At 44.2% G+C, this 21,558-nt stretch overlaps 1 protein-coding gene across 1 annotated transcript; it reads left to right on the top strand.

Annotated features, from left to right (window-relative positions):
• Positions 1-3,396: 3,396 nt before the first annotated feature.
• LOC142582169 (uncharacterized) lies at positions 3,397-17,321 on the top strand. Its single transcript, XM_075691565.1, has 4 exons — positions 3,397-3,768; positions 5,075-5,161; positions 11,282-11,495; positions 17,125-17,321. Exons 2-4 carry the CDS (start codon positions 5,120-5,122, stop codon positions 17,298-17,300), a joined length of 432 nt encoding a protein of 143 aa, XP_075547680.1. The 5' UTR covers positions 3,397-3,768; positions 5,075-5,119; the 3' UTR covers positions 17,301-17,321.
• The last annotated feature ends 4,237 nt before the right edge of the window (positions 17,322-21,558 follow it).

The following is a 21,558-nucleotide window of genomic DNA, read 5'->3' as shown; positions in this document are numbered from 1 at the left end:
TGAAGCTGCTGCCCAGCGGGAAGAACGCTTGATAGCGGTGTTAGAAAAAAATGTTGGAAAATAGTGATATTTTGAAATAAACTGTTTTCCATTTTCTCCATTTGCTTCAAGTGATCGCTTCAACTGACGCCAAACACTCCTTCAGGCATGCTAGAAAACAAACTCCGAAGTATGCTTCCTACTGTGAGGTTTCAGTTCATTGTGTTTTGTTGTGCCCGTTTCCAGAAATATTGAGCAAGGGCAGCTCTCACTTCATGACCTGTCGCAGTGGATGCAGTGGTGGTATGCGATGGTTGCTCATACAGAGCATCAAATGCAGTGGCTTCATTTTCCCACTGCTGTTCCACAGTGTCTCTCAGACCTTCACAAATATTGTGTAAAATACACGATGCCCTAATTGCATGCTTTCCCTATTGAAAATCCCAGCATTGCCCATCATGAATTTTATGCTGGGCATGATGTAAAATGTGCTGGGCATGATGGAAAACTTGGTGGTGATGGTGGAATTCATCGTGGGTATAATGGGTGGATGGTGGGTACAGTGGTAGATGGTGGGATGTATTGGTGGGATACATACTGGGTGACTTGTCTCAATGGTGGGCGGGCTGGGTGAATGGTGGGTGTAGTGGGTGGATGGTGGGATGACTACTGGGTGACCTGTGTAAATGGTGGGTGAATGCTGGGCGTGCTGGGAGGATGGCGGGTACATACTGGGTGAACTGTGGGAATGGTGGGTGAATGATGGATGTGCTGGGTGAATACTGCATGTACGTACTGGGTCAAATGTAAATGGTGGGTAAATGGTGTGCATGCTGGGTGAATGGTGGGTGTACTCGGTGGTTCGTGAAACACATAGTGAAGAAAAATTTTGCTTTATAGTACGATTTCTACAGCTTGATTGCTATGATATTTCAACCCCACTAGAGGCATTTTACTGTCAAGCAGGAACAGGACACTTATTGAAGAAGGCAAAGAAGACAAAATCAGTCACAATGTGACGTCATGTCCCACTTTAAAAACACAACCTGATCAATATTTAATTTAAAATTGAGAGACCTCTTTAAGGAAAATGTAAATTTCTTAGTACAAAAAAAGAAAAGTATAAAAAAAATATTTTCTCAACCGGGATTCGAACTTGGGACCTAAGGATCACGAGCCTAGCATCTTACCACTGCACCACGGCGCTGTTATCTCTCAGCGTACATTTTGGCTGTGTCAACAGTAAAAACCACTGTCTCTGTTGCTGTTTACATTTGTATTTTAAAGGCCAAGATGTGGGTTCCCTCCACCGCGTCAGCTGCCGCATCTCTAGAAGAGCACAAGTGTTGTTACCATCGACAGGTAGTACATCGTGGAGTGATAGAACATCGATTTTGCTGTACGATATGCATATTGAATAAGAAATTCAGAAATAGACAACGGCGACCGGGGACATTGTTAGGGTTGTTACTGCTAATTTCGACAGTTGTCTCTCGCTCTTTACACTTTTGAGCGCGCACATAATTCGTGTGCTCAACGCAAAATAGCTACATAAACACTCGTGGATGAGTCTTCATTCTGACTGCATACTGGCTTCTCACGGCAGCGCTGTACCAGATTAATGAGACCCGAGTGAGACAAGTTTTCACGCAACTTTGTGGAACAACCGAAAACTTCTTTTCCGCTTCGCATAAGCTTCTGCAATAATTCTGGGAAATTAACTAATGTGACAGTGTAACCGCACCTGTAAGTCCACAGGCTTGTGTGCCACATCTTACCAAATAAAACAAAACGGATACGCAGCCATTCCCGCAGATGGTATGATTTTGATCAGTGGCCGATTTTGAGGAGGCGGGTAGGTGCCGCGTCGTCACGGCACAATTATAACAATTGGCCACGTCGACTTTAATACCGGTGTCGGTGCTATCAGCATTGGCGGCTTGAGAGAAGCACGGTTGAATACCGCGCGAGAGAAAAGTACAGTGCACACCACCGATGCGAAACTGACAAACAATTTTAAAGGGCAGCGACGGAAAGCGCTTCTGTTGCGACTTCAGAACTCTTGGCCGTCGCGACCGGATGTTTCTGTTGCGACGTCAGAATTGCTGTCGTAATGTCAGAGTCGCTGTCATGATAGAAAGTTGTTGTTCCGACTTCAGAACTCTTGTTGTCGCGACAGAACGTTTCTGTTGCGACTTCAGAGATCTTGGTCTTCGCGACAGAATGCTTCTGTTGCGACATCAGAATTTCTGTCGTAACGTCAGGAATGTCTGTCAACTACGGAAACGTGAGGAACTTCTGTCGTACAACAGAAATTTCTCTAGTTGCGACATGAATTCCTGCTGTCTTCTTCAACTGGGGTACCTTGTGGATTCTATCGCAGACGCAAGTAAATCACAAAGCTAATGAAGAAACACTGAATAAAACCGTGCATAAGCAGCCGCGTCTATTCGCTGGAATGCACGGTAGCACTTGGCTGCGAACATATTGTACACCGCCGCACATTTCTGGCACCACCACATAGGACACATTCACGCGGCAGAGACATGCGGTTTTTTCCAGGAATATTCGTGCGCCGCACGATAAATACAGAAGGCATGCACGACAGGAGCGCAATACGCACACATTCACCACACCAAAACGAAAGCAATGCAGATGACACGGGTGTAACCCGCGCCACACGAGCGATTAATTCTCGTAGATTTGATGCTTTCTGACTGAATAAGTTACAACGCGCACGGAAACATCGCACACTGGACGTGTACCTCCGAGATCATGTCAACAATTTCTATTGCTACAGTAGAGGGTGACGAAAGCAACAAGTCGTTTAAAACGAAGTGACGGCGCAGGTTGCACGGGCAGTAGCGCAAGGCGTCGTGGGTGGGCATGGATGGGCTTCAAAACTGCTGAAAGTAGGCGGCAAACTTTCCGGAAGGGAGCAATGGGAGACTTGGCTCGCCAGCCTCGACCAGGCACGGCGGACCGCACAAGCCAGAGGAGTTCTGGGCTAGGGGCTCCACCCCCTCACTTTCCACACTTTTTTTTTTCTTGTTTACTAAACCTTTTTATATATATTTCTTCAAATTACAGCCCAGAGAAGGCTTCCTAAGAATGGCATACGCGAATCTCGAAGGCCATCTTTTTACTGCCCGCATGCGACGGAAGCTCCTGGAAATCGAAAACACGTCATAGAATTTCTTTCTGCGCTAAAGTATAGCGAATAATATAAACTGTGCGATGGTTGTTTATGTATTGCAACATCTATATGCAGTTGGGCGCAACAAGGCACAAAGCGAGTGTGTGCTGGTTATTATTTTAGTCATAGCGGAGGCCAACCAAACTCCCAATTTCACAGGTGGCGCCACCCACCACCCCGTTTCAAAGTGGTTGCTCGTAGTATCCATCCACCAATCTTGTTCTCTTGTTTACATGTGCTGTCGGTCGTACGAGTTGCTACGATGTGTTTGTTTGATCGTGTTTTTGCGTTTGCTGTAATGAATTGTGACATAGTTCGCGTGCACAAAAGTGCCAGAAGATAGCTTGTGTCTCGCTGCAAACTCGCGGTATGCGTCGTGCGCCAGGCAAACGTGGACCAACGATTTTCATGCCATGGAGTGCGTTCCCTTTGTCCGTGGTGGTTGTGGAGAGTTCGGTGGGCGCCGCAAAGAAGTGATGCGCATTATTAGCGTTCCGCAGGTCGTCCACTACGCAACTGCATGTATGCGGGAATAACTTTGCAGCTCCGGCAACTTGGAGGGCGCTTTTCGACCACATCGTACCATTTAAAAGGTGAGTACACGCATGCTGTGCTTGCTTCTCGTGTGTGCCTAGAGTGCCTTGCGAGCGTAAGAAATCGAACTCCCGCGACGACATTGACTGTGCCGATGCTTGCTGATCGTTGGTTGACATAATTTGCTTGCGCAAGTTTATTGGCTTAATGCTAAATTGAAAGTCTTGGTGAGCGCTTCCTTCCGGTGAGAGGGATTAGGTTCGGCAACAGTCCTCATTTGCGCGAGCTGCCACTTTTCTGCTAAAGTTGGATAATAAAGACTCATCTGCCTCTTTACCTATTCTTACTGCAATGACGTTTCCTCTCTTACTTATGCTTCGAGGTTGAAAATAATGTCTGTTTACGCGGTTGTTGGTTTGTGAGCAGTTATTGGGAAAAAGTATAAACACCATGCAAGTGATCTTGCGCGCGACAGCGACGCGATGTAGATGGTTGTCGCGCTCGCTCGTTCCCTACAAGTCGTACCCCATGCGAGCGGTCTTGCGCGCTACAGAGACGCGATGTAGATGGGTGTCGCGCTAGCTCGTTCCGTACAAGTCGTACCCTATGCGAGCGACGACATTGAGAGCCGTCTCCCCGGTGTTGCCGGTATGAGGGCAGCAAATACGCGCCAAAAGTGTGATTTATTAATTTAGTTTGCTGTGTTTTACTCAAAGGAGCAGCGTAAAACATTTCTTTAAAGTCTTGCAGTAGGTTCTTAACCTTGCACGTATCAAAATAGTCGTTTGCTTGTTCCGTGCAACAAGCGGTAGTACTCGACTGACGTACAATTCCGGCTTCGCGCTATTGTCTGTTCGCTCATAGCACTTCTGGGCGACGAGCGACGAATTCTAGATTTCCAGAACCAGGCGACAAAGAACGAGCGATATGTTCGCGCGACGGCCCGTTTGCTCGCTCAAAGCCGTCGCGCACAAAATCTCCCTCATAGGGTTCGGGCAAAAAAATTTAAGCAATTACGGCTTGCTACTACTACAGCTTACGTTTTGAGACAAGGTGTTTTGACATAACTTTGACATAACTAGAGATGACAAGGGAAAGTTGCTTAACTGATAGAAAAAAAAATGAATTGTTACGCAAACAAACATTTGTTTGTAATGTACTGTAGCTGTAGGTCTTAAAAATTTTATTGTCATGAAAAGGTCCCTATTATCACAATATTCATCAGTAACTTTGACTTGTGCTCTGTTCCCACCCTGCAGTGGTGCAAACATTGTTTTTGTGACTTTTTCTGTGCTCCTTGCATGTGTTCACAATGACTTCTTTAAAGTGCCACTGCTATAAGTTAACACAGAACCTATCTTGCAGGGGCAAGGCCGTGACCAACAACAGTGTCCAAGTCAGGGAGGAGCTATGGCTGCAGCAGCACTGTGTGTAATCGGATGGTCTGGTCAGGTATGACTGAAGTGTATGTGTTTGCAAAAGTAGGATCTCGGTATCATTCGTCAATAAGTTTATGGACATATTACTCAGCAGTGCTTACTAAATGGGCTAAATATCTGCTCAACTTTATTCAACTTGCTGCTTATTTGTGTCTGTAGACATTATGTACACATTACCTTGTTCACTTTAAAACTAGACCTAACATGTCTTGAGGTTTATTTTTTCTTGCATCAATCACTTGGCTGCACGTTACATTTTATTTTGCTTAGTACACATTATATCTACCTCTTGTTATTTTGTTTTATTGATTTGAAACTTTCCTGTGTTACACCTTTTATATCCACTTTTTTTTTCGTTTAGGCTACACGCTTGTGCAGTTTCTGCACACGTAAGGATTAAAAGTGTAATGGGCCAAATATGTCACAGGTCTAAGCATGCAGCATGCTTACCATTGTTTAACATTGGTATTACAATTATTGTGAGGTTTACTTGCACGAACAAGACTAATTGAAAAAAGTTGGACAAGACAGTGCACTAGACTTCAACTTACAAGCTTTATTCAGAAAACACGCAATGAGGCCCCACCTTATGCTCAAAAATATCTGCAGAAATATGCATAAATAAATGTTCCACATGGGAGGAAACCAAATGCGCAACAAAGCCAATACTGCCCACAACAAACCATTAAAAAGCATTCAGCAGGTTCTTCTCAAGGTACAACAAACACTCCTTTATCAGTGAGTTCCAGTGAAGGAGTGCTTACACATTCATCATCAGCCTTTGAAATGCCAAACACCAAATATTTCCTTATCTAACTGCCTGCCAAACCGTCTGAGCACTTGCTTGTTTTGAAAACACAGGTAGCATTTACGAGCACATCTTCAGCAGTGGTCAGCCAAATGGGCAGTGCCTGCTAGAGTGTTTACAGCGTTCCGGTGCTCCCTAAGCCTCTCATTCAAGAACCTGCCCTTTTGTCCAATACAGCACTTTCTACAGGGAAGTGAAATCTTGTATACCACCCCCACATTGCAGTTAAAAAAGTGGGTGACATGCTCCTTAGTGCATGTACCCTGATTTCCGGCGTTGCTTACCAACTTGCACATTCTTGCGAGCTCTAGTGGCGCTGAAGAAAACACCTACACTGCACTGGTTTGCCACATTGTTTAGGTGGTGGGACACCCCATGTACAGATGGCACAGCCACAGGGCGCCCACTGGCACGTGCGTTATTGCACCGAGCAGCTGCCAGATCTGTTTTTACCTCTTTAATGAGGCTCCCAGTAGTTGACACCAAGGTGTTAACGAGATACCCGGCCCTACATAAATGGCTCGCTTGTTGCTGAGCGCTGCAGGAAACCTGGTGCACAAGATTTAACCAGAACAGCTCTCGGGCAGCTAGGAGCTATGCATCCTTTAACATGGAGTATGCCAAACGGTAGTCGAGCAAGGGCTTCGTTTTTCTACGAGAGTATATATAATAAGGAAAGTATGATTTAAAATTATACGAATATCGAATGATTGCAGGTGATCATCTTCTGGCAACTCATGTGTGAACTTGAGTCCTACTGAACACCCACAATGTTTTTAACAGCAAAGCCAGCACAAGAAAGTCACTGGCACTACCACATTGCCCACTGGACGTGCAGTAACGCATGTCCCAGTGGTAGCCGTGCAGCTCTGCCATACATACACAGGGTGTCCCACCGCCTAGAAGAAAGGTGGCGAACAAGTTTGGTGTAGGCATTTTTTCAGCACCGCTAATGCTCACAAGAATATGCAAGTTGGTAAACATTGCCAGGCGTCAAAGTACATGCACTAAGGAGCATGTCACCTGCTTTGTTAACTGAAATGTAGTGGTGGTATGCTACATTGCACTTCCCTGTGGAAAGTGGTATATTGAACAAACAGGTGCCTGAATGAGTGGCTTGGGGAGTACCGGAATGCTGTAAATGCTCTCACAGGCGCTGGCTACTTGGCTGATCACTGTTAAAGTATTCATAAGTGCTCCCCATGTTTTCATAGCACACAAGTGCTCAGTCAGTTTGCCAGGCAGTTATATAGGGAAATGTTTGATGTGTTTTGCATTTCGAAAGCTGCTGATGAATGCATAAGCACTCCATCACTGGTACCAGCTAATAAATAAGTGTTGTGTCTTCAGAAAAATCTGGTGAATGCTTTGTAATGGCTTCTTGTGGATGCTTATCAGCTTCTATGTGCATTTCGTTATCCCCTATGTGGCACATTCGTTTATACATCTGTCTCCACATTAACTGAGCATGCGGTGGCCTGTTTGCATGTTTCTTCTGAATAAAGCTTGTCAGTTGAAGTCTACCGCTTTGGCTAGTCCGACCTTTATTCCGTACGCCTTGTTTGTGCTAGTAACTATGTCACAGGAGCTGTGTCAACGCCAACTAGCCCAACCTTCTCCATTTTTTCACAATTATTTCTCAAGTTCCCAGAACAATAGACACGAGCTTGAATTTCTTTAAATGGTAAATGAAGGCCAGTATTCACTGTGCTGTAAGTACTACAGCAGTGAAGAGTTTTCTAGTAAGCTTGCTTTCTTTCTCTACATTTATTTATATTCTTCTTAAGCTATACCCATTCATGCAAGTAGGCATTGTGGCAGAGTCTGTGTCCAGTTGCATCGTTTTCGACTTTGTCTATACTGCATAGACCACATAGTTGGTACATAGTTCAGTCTATTGATGCACTATCATTAAATAAGCATGCAGTTTTGCACATGCAAGATTGCCTGCTCGCTATTGCTAAAGCATTTGCTGGTTATTGCTATGTTGCTCATCAAGTGAACTTGATTTCAACAGCACCACACAGAACATCTGCTTGGCAGTGGTGTAATTTTAATAGTGACTATCAGCCAACAAGCTCTAAGTCTACAGCGGTCCAGAAATAATTCTATTACTTTGGGTCTCTCCACATATTTGGTTAGCACAGTGGGCAGTTTTCTATTTATTCTGCTAGGTGCTGTTCACGTGAGAATATTTTCAACTAGCAAGTACAAAGTGTAATGCTGTCAAAAGCCTTTGATTACTGGGCAAATGAATTGAAAGCATGGTACGTAATCCAAAAAGTATTTTTCACAAAATACTAGTGTCAAGAACAAGCATCATATGCACTGCAACTCATGGTTTTATGTTGGTATGCAGGTATCTCAAGCTAAGGGTGCTTGTGCATGTATTTTCCACATATTAGCTAATGCTTTAGCTACATGAAACTGTCTATGTTCTGGCTGCTGAAGTCAAATTTGTGGTTGATGAACCTGCTTGTTTTTGCTGTGCACTTACATTTCTGTTGTTTCTTAAGGGTTGTAGCCATGTGACAACTGATGTATTGCAGCAATGTCAAAGGTAGCTTCCACCCATTATTGCTACAGTGTGCCAACAGACACCTGTCGCCGTATTGGTGCATTTTCTGAGAACCAGCCGTATCCTCTAGGTGAAATTTGTAGTGTCGTTTTGAGTTTGCAAGTCAGTTCATATAACTTGAGGACAAAATTTACACAGTGAAGGAAGGGAGACCATACAACATGACCAGTGATGACTGAATATTTTGATAGAAGGAATAAAAATAACACTGAATGTGTGCTTATATTGTGCACAAGTTCCTTCAGAAGGAAAATGTGAGTTGTAATACAAAGGCAAAAAATCACAATAAACAGTATTTGCGTAAAAAAAGGTGAATAGTCGAGACTAATTTCTATCCCTTGTCATCTAGAAAGGACGCCTTTTTTCATGCATTCATAATGGGGGCTTGCTCACACGTCTTGTGGTATGCCTCTCTGATTTCTCTTGTCAGTTTTTCACCGTGGGTGGAAACAGATAAACTAATTTAATCTGGCCTAAAGCCCTATCGCGGCAATGCACGGCCAAGTCAGACGAGCATGCCGGTCTTCTCGGTAAAATGTGGTGATTTCTTTGGTACATATTTAGTTCCTGGCCTGTCAGCTTCCTAACATTGGAATGCAGTACACTGCCCCTAACACACACTAGACATATTTCGTGGTATGTTTAACCAAGCGTACCTCACTTGCCTGCTCGCTTTTCTCAGTTCACTTGTGGACTGTGCGGCATACCTGCCTACTTTATTTTTTCTCTCGAAATATGTGTGCATAGCATTCCACAAGCGCATTGAGAAAGGCGTCCAGGGAAAGGAGATTTGTATAAATTACCACTAAATATGTCTTGTGTCCGTCATTAGTAGTGTATTCTATGCCTCTGTTCATGTGTATGTTTGGTCAAATTCACAGGGTCGTCAACTCTTGGCACGAACACGACTCAGCGTGACCACGCCCCGCGGAGTGCCAGCGTGCATGGCGCAGGGGGGATGTGGAGCTTCGTGTCATCTGCTGAAGTGCGGGAGCACGCCATGCTTTAGCGGATGACACATGACATGAAGTCCCACCTCTAAGCCCCTGTGCGCCTGCGCCGCTTAGCTCCGTTGCACAGCCATGCAATGCGCGCTGGCAATCCGCGGAGTTCGGCCACTCTGCACCATCTTCGTACTAAGAATAGACGGTCTTGTACATGGGGCAGACTGGCCGCTGTATAAGCATGTGCCCAGGAGAGCACCATTATTCACTCAAGGGACAAGCATGCTCGTCCCACTTGACAATGCATTGACACAACTGGTGATGTACGCCAGATTTAGATTGTTCATCTCTTTTGTTTACTTAAGGCAACCGATTGATCAACAATATCACTGAGGCATACCATTTAAAAAAGAGGGACATCTGTCAGCCAGTGCTCATTATGATTGCATTACAAAGAGGAATACTCTCTAAATGACACGGAATAGTGATCACTCCGTGCTTATTTGTTCTATTTTTATGCAAGTACTGTTTATCATGATTTTGTACATTTGTATTGCAACTTGTGCCCTTTGTCTTAAAAGATCGCTTGTGCAGTGCAAGGGCACACGCAGTATAAATATTATCTTAAATTTTTGCACCAAAATTAATGTTGAATTGGTAGCTTTTGTGTCTTGTTGTCTTCTTTCTGTCCCTTGTATCACTCAAAAGGTAAACATTAACGTACACCAACTTTCTTAATTACTTGCCCGTCAGTGTTGATAAACATGAAATGTTGTTTTCAGCCAGAATATTTTTACCATTTCTCATTTCCGGTCAGCATAGTGCTAATCCTTTGGCTTTTTATAAAGCGTGCTAATATGTACTTCTGATTAATGCAAAAGTTAGTTCTAGTTGGTGGTAGCTGAACTTGGACATCATGACAAGTGCAAGGGCACACACACACACAAAGAGACACAGTCTGAACGGGTGCTAGACATCAACTGAAGGGCTTAATGACAAAAAACAGCAACGCACATATTGCGCAAAAACCTACAAAAAGATGTAGAAGGTGCAATTGTCCCTAAAGAGAATTCCGCTGCCGCTGTACTAGCGCTGTACTGTTACAACAAACATTTTAAACCTGGTCGCAGTAAAAGGAGCGTGCACACTGAGTTCTGAAGTTTGAAGTTGTGACGGAACTTGGCGCATTCGTCGCTGCAGTTTAGTCATGACGAAAATATAACTGCTGAGATGAGTGAGTGGTGCGAGTGGTTTTCAGAGCCCACAAGGGAATTCACTTGTTTTCAACCATGCAAGGGTAATCTTACTTTCAAGGCATGTCTCCAATGTTCTTTAGAACAAGGCCATGTAGTGTGTGATGGTGGTGGATTTTGGAGACTGGCGCGCGTAGGTCTCTAGGTAACGTGCTGCACTGTTCTCCGTGTGACACTGCAATCGTGGAGGCCTTGACGTCACTCGTTCTTGCACTGTTCTCTGCATGGCGGTGCGCCTATTTGAATCAATTGTTTCGCTTTCTCTGTTAATTTCATTATTGCAAGGTTAGACTGTACGAAATATGAGTGTTTGCTGCCCTTAAAATGGGAAAATTTTATTAGTTTAATCCTTTACACAAAAATGAATTTCTTGGTGAGGTTGGGTTTAACCCCAGTTTTCTTTAAACTTGTTCGAGGGGCAGAAATAGGAAATTATAGAGTTGCATCAGAAATTGACGGATCTAATTAACCTATATCATATTGTTTTATACAAGTGCGTTTTAGTGTTAAGAATACTGCTCAGGAAAAAAACACTTCATATCTGTTGCAGGTACAGATTGGTGTGGGATTTGTGATGCCACTCAACAAGTGGCATTACATATTCAAGTCTGCTTCCGACGGAAAGTGCCCATTAGAGGTGGCATGGCACCTGTGGACACCAGTGCAAGCAGGTGAAAGCAGCCTGACTGGACAGGCCTGCCGGACAATGTGCCGCGCATCTTGGAAGCTTCCGGCAATACCGGAGAAAGTGGCTGCTTTGAAGAGTAAGTCAACAGTCACCTCATTTGAGAAACATAACTGCATATCTACAAGTTATCTGAATGAGTTAGCATTACATGATGTATACAGAGCGACAAGAAATGCCAAAGCAAGAATGAGGCAAGTGCCTATATATTATACCTTTTTCTTCTGCTGTATATGCACTGTGTCTCGACACACAATTTAAATGTCTCTGTGGGTATGAAAAACAGCACAAGATAATTTCGGGATATGGGTTTCCGGCGAAAAACGCCCACAAAGTTTCCCCCATAATCAGTTTCAATTAAAAACAATCAAGAAAGTCGGGTGGCTACACGAGCGGTTAATTTTGACAGGACCTTGATAGCTTGCATTCACCTGCTGCTCATTGTCTTAACAGAAGTGAACATTTAAGCACCTCATTGTCTTTGAAATTTCTAATGTAGACTTGGCATGCGTTATTGTAGCTTTTCACGCTGCAGCTTTCATTTCACTTTTTTGAAATAATGCTTCTCAAGAAAATTGGGTTCCGACACAGCTTGGCAAATTGTATGGTCTAAAAGAAGCTTTTTAAACTACTGCCGTCCAAAGTGTTGACTGTGGTCAACTGATGTGCTGCTTTACAATCTGCAGCATTCACAGCCATGCAATTTCAAAACACTATTCTGATTATTGGGATGTAAAAGTTATAAACAGGGATAAAGTGCCTCGGAAAGGGTGGCCAACGTTTCGTTAGGAGGACCTATCTTCTCAAAGGCTGCCTCGTCATCCTCGGCATGTTGGTTTTAAAGTGTTAGTAGAGTGACGTCACATGCAGTTGTCGGGAGTGGCTGGTTGTAAAGGGAGAGACTTGAAGGAGAATGAGCGCGGTCACCTGATGTCTGTAAGCATGATTCCTAAGACGTAGGAACAATAGTGGGAGTGGGAAGGCGGGGAGAAAAGGAGAAAAAAAGAGACCAAGAGGGAAAGAAAGAACAAGAAAAGAAAAAGAAGGGCATAGGAAGGTGTTAGGGAAGCAAGAGGTTAGGGAGCATTCAGGGGTGTCTTTGGCAGCATGTTCTTGTGGCTTTAAAGGAGCCGGTGAGGTGGTCAGTGCTCGAGTAACAAAAACAACCCGAAAAGACATTTGTTGAAAGAATGACTTGAGTAGCATAGCAGCAATGCGTCGGATAATTTAGAAGGAGTTAAGATGGCAGCAAGGAGTCTGGAATGCAGTGCATAGGGTAGCTGGAAGGCAGCGGCACGGTCTTTCTAGGGACGTTAGTCCCAGTAGCTCAACGTAGGTGTCGTCACAGCGGTATGCAGAAGTGGCGATACCCTGTGTGGCTGAAGCACCGAAGAAGGTATCCTGGCGCCTGGGATTTTGGAATATGTTGGTGAGGGTGTTTCGAAAAAATAGAATAAAGAACAGACAAATATGGGGGTGAACTGAAATTGGAATAACAAATAAGAGGGTGGCATGAGCAAAAGCGGGCGGAAGCAGATGTACATGGGAAAACATATTTATGCGAACATATTTATGGGGATTCTACAGACTTCCTATTGCGCTGCACTGACAGGCCCCACACATACCTACGATACATAGACGACATATTCATAATATGGTGACATGGTCAAGACAGCCTAGATAAATATGTAGGATTTCTAAATTCTTTTCAGCCAACAATAAAATTCGCATCAAAATCTTCAGTGGAGCGCATAAACTTTCTGGACTAAACAATATACATTGACACTGGGACACTAATGACAATGCTGTATGGAAACCTTTTGACAAACAACAGTACCTAGAATATACAAGCCACCATCAAGCCACATTGCAAAGAAGGCATCTTTAAAGGCCAAGCACATGGCTACGTCACATGTGTGTTGAAAACCAAGACTACATAGATAGACTTGATCACCCTAAAGAAACCCTATCAAACGGGAACCACCCAAAGAGTGCCCTTCAGAAAGCCTGCACCGATGCAACCAAACTTGACTGAGCCGACGTGCTCAAGCCCCACCCTAGGATCACAAGAACAGCGCCTCTTCTTACTACTAAATTCTCACACTCCCAAACATGAACAACATCCTCAATAAATACTACCCAATTCTCACCAGCAACCAGAAACAAGATTTTTCCCGCTCTGCCCAGAGTAGTCTTGAGATGCAACACTATAATATTAAGGATATTCTTGTATGTGCCAAACTAAAAACAACAACGAAGTTAGGAACCAGTCCCTGTGGCCACCCGGGTGCTCTACATGCAAACATATTTAATCTACTACTACAGTAATAAGTATAGCATCAAATTACTCAAACAACGTAACTTCGAGTTTCATCTGCACATCAAGCAATGTAGTCTACTGTCTAGAATGTGCCACTTGTAGCAAATAATACATAGGTGAGACAGGACAAAAAATCATAAAAGACTGAACGGTCACCGCGCAGATACAAAACAATTTACCTAAAGGAGTAGCCAGCCACTTCAATGAACATGTCATATGTGACAAAGCAAGGCTCTATAGACTACAAATTTCCGCTCACCTCGCTAGAGGAAATATCTGGAATCATACCTCATAAACAAGTTTAAATGCCTACATCCAATGGGAATCAATTTAACACAGCAACTTAGAATCTTTAAAAACTTTAAAGCTGTAACTTAAATCGGAAAGCCTCATGTCATCAACCAAGGCGCAAAACACATTGTGCCACCAGCTAAACTTAATTCTTAACCTCACCTATTCCACCGTTTCTAATTTTTACCTGCTTACTACTCAATTTAATATATTCTTTCGTGTTTTAATGTTTATATCAACTGTATGACCCCTTTTCCCATGTACACCTGCCTCCGCCCGCTTTTGCTCATGTAACCCTCCTATTTGTTATTCCACTTTCAGTTCCCCCCTTTTGTCTGTTTTCTATCATATTTTTTGAACACCCTCACCACCACAATCCAAAATCCCAGATGCCAGGATACGTTTTTCTGCGCATCAGTCACACAGGGTATCACCAGCTCTATATACCACTGTGACGACACCTGCGTTGAGCTACTGAGGCTGACATCCCTAAAACACCATGCCTCTGCCTGCCAGCTACCACATACATTGCATCCCAGACTCCTTGTCGCCATCTTAATTTCTTCAACATTACCCGACGCGTTTCTGCTACGCTACTCAAGTCATTCTTTCAACTGATATCTTTTGGGGTCTTTTTTGTTACTCGCACACTGACCGCCTGACCAGTTCTTCTAAAACGGCAGAAAGATGCCGCCAATGACACTCCTGAAAGCTCCCTAACCCCTCACTTCCTTAACACGCTCCCATGCCCTTCTTTTTCTTGTCTTTCTTTTTTTGCCTCTTGGCATCTCTTTTTTTCTCCTTTTCTTTTGTTTCTTTTCTCGCCGCCTTCCTATTCTCACGGTCTTGTGCCCTCGTCTTAGGAACCATGCTTACAGACGTCAGACGACAGCGCTCATTCTCTTTAAAGTCTCTCCCTTTACAACCAGCTGCCACTGACAACAACTGCACGTGATGTCACCCTACTAGTCCTTTAAAACTAACATGGCAAGGCTGACCAGGCCACTTTTGACGAAGATAGCTCAAAAGTTGGTCAGCCTTTCTGAGGCACCTCATCCATGTTTATAACCTTCATACCACTGTGTGCTATTCCATCTGTCAGCCGCTTTCTTGATTTTAGATGTTCTGATTATTGAAGCTTGTAAGACATGGCCTATCAGCACTTTCGGCATACTTTCAGTGATCTCATTTTATTTAAGCATAAGAATGAGGAAAGAACTGCTACACAAAGAAAGCACCTCGAACATTAGTCGCATGTACGCTCTGATCTGCATAGCTGATCTTGTTCTACGCAAAGCATCCTAAAATTTTCATGCCTCTTGTCGGTGCCAAGAAAAGCAAGGTGCTGGGCATCATGCGGAATTCCAGTGCTTTCCGCCAGCCTGGATTAGAAAGGACTGTATAGTGTGGCTGTAACTGGCATTCTTCTGCCAAGATTCAATTGTTTTATGGATCAAAGTACCAGGTACTCTTGTAGTCGCATCAACACTCAGCCGAAGATTTCATTTCCTACATAAATATGTTTTTTTTAAACAGACGAGCATGAAAGATTGCTCTGTATTACGTTAAGATGCTTCTTTGGGCTTTTTTTACATTGAAGATGTAGGTTACCTTAGCAAAGTAGCAATATGGAGATTGAAAAGTAGAAAAAAAATGGCAGATGCCATGCACTGTGAGAATCGATGTACACGAAGCACACATTGTTTGCTTTGATTGACAATAATTAACGGTGATGTTAGTGGCAAGTTTGTAATTTTTTCAGTGTTTAGTCCAATACGAAAGTGGCGAGTTGATGTTAAGCATTACCTTGCATGCACCACTTCTGTTTGTCTGCATAGCCCACAGAACACACAGGGAGATGTGTTTGCTTGAGGCGTTGTTGCGAGTCATTGTTCATAATCTCTGAGAAGGAATGGAGCGTTGTCATTGCCTCACATGGCGCACCGCATCATGGCAGAAATATTAAACTTTAATTGAATTATGAGGCTGTGCATACTTCAATTAGCTATTGTAATTGTATGTATACAATGTATACATAAATTCGCGGTCTGCACTACATTTCGCTGCGTAGCGAAGACGCTCCTGTTCTGTGTGACACTTCTTTCAAGTCTGGGTGTCCTCGACGTCGAGTGCACGCCTTGCTGGCGCGTGTTAATGGGCTCCTTCTACATACATGGCCAACACACTGTTGAGATTCCAGCTCAAAGCGCTCTCTTCAGACAAAGGACGATTCTAATGTTTACACTATCACAGCCCAGCAGCTGCATTTTTCTCGCATAGAAATTAAAACCAGCACAGCACGCGCAATACACACTAACGGTGAAATGCTGGGGCAGCAGCGCCAGTCAGGATGTGCAGAGGTGAGCGCCATCTAGTAATGTTGCAAGAAATCCAACGGCACGCATGACAAGACCATAGCAGCTGCAGCGCCCGTAATGTTGGGAGAAGAGGCAAAAAAAGCTTCACTTTAAAACATTAGTTGCCATCATTTGCAGCTAAATAAAGCTTGCAAGCCAGCCATTATACAGCTTTTACATGAAATCTTTTATGCCTATATGGCAAATGCTAAAGTTACGACTTCCTCACCAACTGCACGAGCAACAAGTAAAGCTAACAAATGACAGAATGGACAAATCAGACAGCTTGCACCTTGCAGCTCCCCTGCATGCGTTAGAGACAGTGTAGCCAAATTGTGGCTCTCTGAATTTGACAGGTATTTGGGTGGTTGAAGAGCAGACAAATTATGCAAAATCAGAAGCCAAATATCCACCCCATAAGGCTTTGAGTACAGCTCCCATGTGTCTAAATTTTGCAGTTAAGCCAACCTCCAGATGAGAAGAGGCGTGGCTTTGGCAAAAAACATACAAAAATCCCATGTGAATCTGCAAAACAATGTGATGCATGTGTATGTATTCTGACTGCAAATAAACCTGATCTGGCTTTGCGCATTGGGTAGCATGTTTGTGTGTAACATTTGCTGCATTTTGTTATCTGAAACTTTTTTTGAAGTGATAAGAGCAGATTTCCTTCATTCACTTATTGCTAGAAATCATTGGAAAAACAATTTACTTATATATTTATTGCACTCTCCTTTTAGACTGCCTGGCGAAATACATAAGTGACCATCCAATGATGCCACCTGCACCACATCCGGAGAACCACCTTGCTTCCCTGCGAAAGCACCTTTGGAGCTCTCTTTTACACAAGCAGGACGCCAGAGCAAGCGAGTGGAAAAGTAAATACAGTACAAGTCCAGTGATGCTTTTTCAATAAAGTGTGATGATATGCTACGTAGTATGGTGCTTTACATATTGATTTGTTATGGCATGAAAATAGCCGCATCTTGGCAACATGTATATACAGACTGTACACTTCACAAGACTCAACATCACATAAAGATAACCCGTCATGAGCTTCCGAATGGCAATGGCTGCTCCTTCAATTCATCACACAACTTGCCTTTGACGTGCTGCGCCCACGATGATATCCAACCCAGTGCCCACCGTGCCACCCGTCACCCACCGTGCGGCCCAGCACCCACTGTGCCCAGCAACCACCATGCTGCCCAGCACCCGCCGTGCCCAGCAACCACCATGCCGCCCAGCACCCACCGTGCCACCCGTCACCCACCATGTCACCCAGCACCCACCATGCCACCCGTCACCCAGCATGCCACCCACTACCATAATCCACCATGATGATGGATGATGGATTCCACTATGCCCAGCATCGGGCAAATTTTCAATAGGGTTGCATTGGGCAAGGTGCACTCCATTCTCTTCATAATAAACCTAAAGCGAGCTTTCAGCCTTCCAAATGCATTTTCAACAATGCGCCTCGTCTTTGACAGGTTATAGTTGAAAGCAGCTTCGTATGTGTCGGGCAAGGCATTTGAGAATGGCTTCAGGAGGTTAGTACTAAGTGGAAATGCCTGGTCACACAGAATAATTGGTTTCACCTCAACATCTTCAATCACAGCTACGGGCAATGAGGAGTATGCGCCCTCAACCAACGTAGACAATCTCGACCTTGCATACACGTTGGCGTCGTGGCATCTGCCTGGAGCTCCAATATTTATGTACCGAAATCGGTACATATGATCCACCATCGCCAGAAGTATGATGCTGTACCTGCACAGAAAGCAATACATAAATATGATTATGCACTTCACTTCAGTGTATTCTGCATGGCAATTTTCTGACCAAATGGTAGAAGTCATTTGTGTCCATAGTGCTGCTGAAGAGACCAACGCTACTAAGTAGCAATAGTTTTGTGCCATGCTAACAAAAAAATATGCTCTACAAGAAACGTAATGAAGCAACCTCTCGCAAGTCAAATTTATGAAACTTTGATAACAAACAAGAACGAAAGACTGAAAATTATAATCTTTCAATTTCATACGTAGTTTTTTCTGGACAGTAAAACGCCCATAAGAAGTTTAATATTTCCCAAACTATAGACACAAGATCCAAGTTGTGTTCGTGAAATGGTGAAATGGTGTAGTAGTTTGTTATCTCGTGTTATGTCGTCGGTGCCTCATCCATGGGATCCGAGTCTGAGGGGCACACCTCCCGGTTAATTAGACCTCGGGCTACCCAGTGCGCCTCCTCATTCCCTTGATTCGCCAAATGGGCAGAGACCCATACGAGTTCAACAGTATTTTCATTTTTAAAGTCCCGTAGCACTCTCGCTGCACAGACGCCTATGCTGCCTCTCAAATAGTTGACGATTGCCCTTTTGGAGTCGCTTATGATAGTTTGCACGGTGGGATCATCAGCTGCACACGAACCAGCTCCTTTACTCATCGTATGTACCCAACGAAATATTCCACAACACACCGCTGTCTTCATTTGCTGCTGATAGATGATTTCAGACCAACTTACGAACACTCGCTTATATTTGCTTCAACACAGTAACACCAGCTTTGTTTACAGGAGCAGTAAAACCAGACGCGGACACAGGAAAGGCAGCAAACCGCCCTGTGCCTCCCTCCGTACTGTGCCTGTAGCGGTTTATTCACAATTCTATCCAACTGGCCAACAACTTTACCTTGCAGAAAAACAGAAACTACGGGAAACGAAAATTCTAAGCTCAGCCATCTTTAAAATTTATGTTGAAGAAATAAATATTGAAGAACAATATAAACTAATATCGGTACATTTTGTATGACGGTACGTAGTCTAGACGTTTAAATTCGTGGAATACATACAGGCGTGTTATAAGAAAAGCGCACTTCAGTTGCCTAGCTTTGGCGTTGCTTTGGCTGCGTTGCCACAGAAAGTTGCAGTCGGGTATAATTAGAACTACATGTGTTTTACATTGCTTTAAAATAACTTTCTGTTCTGGTCGTTGCTTAATCGTTGCTGAACGCGTTGTCATTTGCAGTCATTATAGGAGACTTAACTTCTCTGTGAATTCTGAAAAAAGTCTCTGTAGGAATTCGGGAAGTGCTCATAAACTTGAGAGGTTGTATCATGGCCTTACACGATAACTCACCATTGCCTACTGCCACGCACCCCTTCTGTAGAGCATTGCAGCGAGGCGAGCTAGCGAACTCAGCTGGTTTTTATTTTGATAATTGCAGTGATAGCCACCGCTCTCTTGATAGCTGACAAAAAGCAGACTTTGTGTAAGGCAGCCATCCTAATGACGATGGTCACGTTCATCTAATGAATGTTTGCCGAGCCTGTTATCAGTCAGTGATGATACACATAAACTACCGTGCTTCGCGTCTTGGTGAGAGGAGAAGGTGTGTAAGAGAATAAAGTCTTTAGAAGCGATGGCAAACTTGTGATATATACGCTCGTCGGCATTCTCTTCCAGAGGTCAAGTCAGAGTCGAGGTTGAAATCACGTAGCCAGCAGTATGAAATAAGCGATCACAGTTGGTTCGAGAAGGAAGTCCAATTGTACAGTGAAGCCGCCCTGACGAGCAAAGCAAGGAGAAATGCGAAAAAGTGTATCCACATACATTCCTATCTATTGAAAAGATTTTCATGAAATAGCAAAGGCAGCAGTCAACTCTGCCCGCTATATTTTCATTGTTCCCGTCTCACTCCGTGCCGTCTCAGATCGTGTCACAAGATGACCACGTACAGGTCATTCTGCCCCCTTTGTGAAAACCTTTTATCTTGAGAACCACTGGGCGCACTCTTTCTGTGGATGCACGAATTCTTTCCCGTGTTCGCGCAGCGCACCCAGGACCGAGATTTTTACTACAAACGCGTAGCCACAGCAGATCACAAAAATGGCCAAAATAAAGGAAATCCAGCTTTCAGCGACGGCTACAGTAACGTTGCAGCCATTCGCAGCGTGTCTGCCATGTGTACGACCTCCCTTCCCACCCGTAATGCGTCTACTTTCAGATGGCACGCTACTCTTGTCCGCCGGAACTCTTGAGTTTTCAGTGATGTTCGGCTTTTTTCACGTTGTGCCCGCGCCTCTTTGTTGCGCCGTCACGGATTTTGTTCTGATTTCTTTGCCGATATCCTGTTATCAGCGGCCACAGCGTGTCGCTGTGACCCGAGTTTCAAGTCGCGCGGAGCGTTCTAATGCTACCTTCGGGGCAACGTAGATCACCGCGGTCACTGGTTCTCCTTTCGCGCTTTTGGCGCAGGACGTCGGAAGCGCGAATAAAGCGGGTTGGAAGAAGAAAGAAAACAAAACCTGTCAGTGCTCCCCTTTTTTGTTAGCCTGCCCTCCATTTTACACTCCTGTCACGTCCTCGTATTTCCTTTTTTTTTCGCGTTCGAAATGGCGTTGCTGCTTCAATGGCAAGACGAGTGGCTTTGCAGTGATAAAGAAAGCGCTTTTCTGCATTTAGATATGATAAAACCTCTGTGTCTACTTGGTTGTGTACATCGCTGGCCTTAATGTGGTGAGCCAAACAGATAAAAGTGAATTATTGAGGCTGTGCACCTGCCTACGCAATCTAGATGTTTTGTATAATCAACGTTCACCGCGACTGCGATGGTAGGAACCCTTTTCAACCGTACTTTCTGCTGCCGCCGCCCCATTAGGAGCTCACTTGCAGGCTGCATTATACTGCTTGGGCATTTACAAACTTGCCATCTTTGGAAATGCAAGAAAATGTCGCAAAAGCCGGGTGAATTCATGATTGAAAAATTATGCTGATCCCACGCATTAGGGGAATCGATGTAAGTGAAGCTTCCTGGGCTGTTTGCTTTGATTGACAGTAATTAACGGTGATGTTGACGGCTACTTGTTCAACGTTTTGTCCAACACGGGAGTGGTGAGTTGATGTTAAACGTTGCCTTGCGTGGAGCACTGCTGTTTGTCTACGTAGCACACAGTGTTTGCTTGCAGCGTTGTTGTCCGCGAGACTTCATAACCTCCGAGAGGGTTGAGAATATTCAATGCCTCACATGGCACATCGCATCGTGGCAGCAGTATTAAACTTTAATTGAATTCTGGGCCTGTACGTGCCAAAACCATAATCGAGTTATGAGGCACGCCGCAGTGGTGAACCCCGGATTAATTTTGGCATCCTGCTTTTCTACAACGTGTCCCCA

This window comes from Dermacentor variabilis, chromosome 5, assembly GCF_050947875.1.
Source record: "Dermacentor variabilis isolate Ectoservices chromosome 5, ASM5094787v1, whole genome shotgun sequence".
In the NCBI taxonomy this organism is placed as follows: Eukaryota; Metazoa; Arthropoda; class Arachnida; order Ixodida; family Ixodidae; genus Dermacentor; species Dermacentor variabilis.
Note: the sequence above shows the minus strand (reverse complement) of the source record. Positions and strands in the feature narration are given on the sequence as shown.